Source organism: Atta colombica, unplaced genomic scaffold (genome assembly GCF_001594045.1).
Source record: "Atta colombica isolate Treedump-2 unplaced genomic scaffold, Acol1.0 scaffold198, whole genome shotgun sequence".
NCBI lineage: Eukaryota > Metazoa > Arthropoda > Insecta > Hymenoptera > Formicidae > Atta > Atta colombica.
The window spans coordinates 145,808-148,726 of NW_017259291.1; the positions used below are offsets into that span (position 1 = coordinate 145,808).

General features: G+C 33.7%; 1 protein-coding gene across 1 annotated transcript in view; it reads left to right on the plus strand.

Annotated features, from left to right (window-relative positions):
- LOC108686855 (immunoglobulin superfamily member 10-like) overlaps positions 1-1,927 on the plus strand; it is a 147,726-nt gene extending 145,799 nt beyond the window's left edge. The window contains 1 exon segment of the mRNA XM_018192352.1: positions 1,830-1,927. Within this exon segment, the coding sequence (XP_018047841.1) occupies positions 1,830-1,927 (98 nt within the window).
- The last annotated feature ends 992 nt before the right edge of the window (positions 1,928-2,919 follow it).

The window sequence follows — 2,919 nt, forward strand, 5'->3', positions numbered from 1 at the left end:
CACACACACACACACACACACACACACACACACACACACACACACACACACATACATAGAGCAGCATGTAGAAGATCGTAAAATCTAAAATACGTTATTAATGAATGAAATATGAGGCAATGAATGAAATATTAGGTAAATTATTATGTATTAATATTTTTTATTACAAATTATATTATTGAATTTTCTATGGAATGAAACCGTAGAATTCCTTTCTAAACGTCGCATTTGTTTCAAAGTCATAAAAGCGAATGTTTTTCCGCGATTGCGACGAGCGGTTTCAATCGGCCATTTACGAAATTCGTGTAAACCACAATTCTTGTCACTTTTGAATGCGACGACCGCCCGTGAGATTGTGTCGCATTTGATATTTTACCACGAATTTTATGGATGACCGACTTCACGTTTATATTTTGAATTTTTGGACAATTCAAAAGCCAAATACTGGCGTGGACAATCAGTGTGTGTACCAATCTTTCGGTTTTATCACGGTACGCAGTGACAGAACAAATAAAAGGATTGAACCGTTATTCCATTTGTCCGTTGGAATATGCTTCGCTTGTTATAGTTGAGAATAGATTCTTTACAGTATATACAAAGTAAAAGTATTCTTATTCTCAGAGTAATTGCTTTTAACAGTTAATTACTGAACATCTTTCCGAACGCGAGATGATTTATTATTCGAGTCTCCTTACGTTTTCCTTGCTGTTCTGCTGCTCTGATAAATTGAGAAATTTATAATTAGAATAAATATTAGGAGCTCACAGCAAAGCAGGCCGAAATACAGAAAAAAATGTCATTCTATTGCTAGGAAAAGTACTAAATTTATTTTCTTCTTTTTTAATAATTAATAAATTTTCTTAAATATTCTCTCTCTCTTTCTTTCTTAATAATAATCTTAAAACACTTATTATTAGAAAAACTTATTACTATGTACTCAAAACAAAAAATTTATTTTCTTTTGAAGTATATTGTAAAATTGATCAAAGAAGCGATTTTATATAATAAATAAATCAAATTGTTTAAATTTAATAATTTTGATTGAAGTATTAAACTTACTAGGATTTAGAACAAATTTGATGCTTGTAATGAATTTATGATTTGCGAATATATGAATATTTTTGAAATGCTTGAAATAAATAATTATTACTTGCGTATGTATTTTTTTGTTTGCAGAGGCAATAAAATCGCTACGATAATGGGCATAAATAATTTCAAGATACGAGGCTAAAAATAAATAAAAAGTGTAATTTAAAGAAATGAACAAATAAAACGTTATAATAACAAGACATTTATCGACCAGTCTGAAGTAGACCAGTTCGAAGTAGAAATATTGTTTCCAATTATTAACAGAGATTTCACACGTACAATTCATGTAGGTACTTCCTTTAAATCCTCTCATTTTTTATCCTTGAAAATCTTTCTTATTATTAAATTTTAAATTTTGATTTCTTTGATTTAAAGATAAAACTATTAGCATTACTTTATTATAGAATGTAACGAATACGTTGTTTTATTTGAAGTTCAGTATTTAGTTTCTCGCAAGCTATAATTCGTATGAAATATAATACTTGTTAGAACTTTATGTGTGTTGGAAAAATGATACCGGACTTTAATCTCTATATTCTGCTCGTGGTGCAATATCAGCAAAATATCGGGGACAGGCGACGATTTTTCGTAAACATTTCAAATATTTTTCAAAATTCAACCTGCAGTCTCTCTTTTTAAAATATGATACTTCGCATTGCAAATAAAAATATCGGAAGGAAAGAAAAGAGAGAGGGCAGCATATTAAATTAATATGCGTTTGCTTCTGCTTTTTGTTACAGGAGAGAATCCGGCTGCCATGCAACACGGCGGTACCACGGCCCCGAGAGCGACCTTTATCTTTACCGTTGTGGTATCATTATCATCGCTCTTAAGGTGACCGTGATAACCCCGGTGCATTTTGGACCTGCGATCCGAATGGTGCTAATTTTCTCTTTCCCCTATGGAGACTCGTGCGCTCTGTCATGCGGAATGTCCTCTCGAAACGCAACGGGCGAAAACTTTGGGCATTAGGCCCTCCGCTCCTTTCCGCATGCATGCCACATGAGATTGCTGCGAATAACATAGACAGGAATATAGGTATTCTCACGCGAAACGCAAATACGTGTGTGTGCGCGGTAACGACGGAGATATCATCCGAATCCGTTTCGATCGTGGACTTAACTTTTGGACAAGTAGCTTCACTGTGAAGCACCGCGTCTCGTAGTTTCGTCCTACGGCGAGACGGCATATATCAGTTTCCACAGAGCATTTCCGAGCATCTCTTGAGAAACTTGACTAATCACTTCCAGCGGCGATCAATGCGGGATTTGCGTATAGAGAAGGACGAATAGCGTTTGCGCTCAGAACGCACACTGTAAATTTCAGGAAGAGGGATAGAAATTTCATGTCGCTCCCTCGTGTTTGAACTGTTGGTAACATGTTGACAATGCATTGTTAATGCATATGTTATTTGCGCATCCGTATGTTCAAACGCGGATACATTAATTAAGAAAATTCCATTCATGTGATATGTAATGCCAGACTATCTATGGCATACGTTCGCGTGTGTTGAAAATAATAATTAGCTAATCGATGATTCGATTGATTCCACAATCAAGATGTTCTCATTTTATAATTTTATCCTCATACCGTAAAGAATTTTAAAATATATACCGCAAGTTAAACATTCTATTTCTTATTGATTTAAATGTGAATTAAATTTAAAGGTGTATCGTTTCCCTGTAAATTTTAATATGTCATTTTTCGGAGGGTGTAACAACGAAAAACTATATCGATTGAAAGAGACGAATCTTGGCGAGGGTAAATACGTTTTATAAAGTTTGCAGATTTGAAATGTATATATATATATATACTTTTGTATATATATAT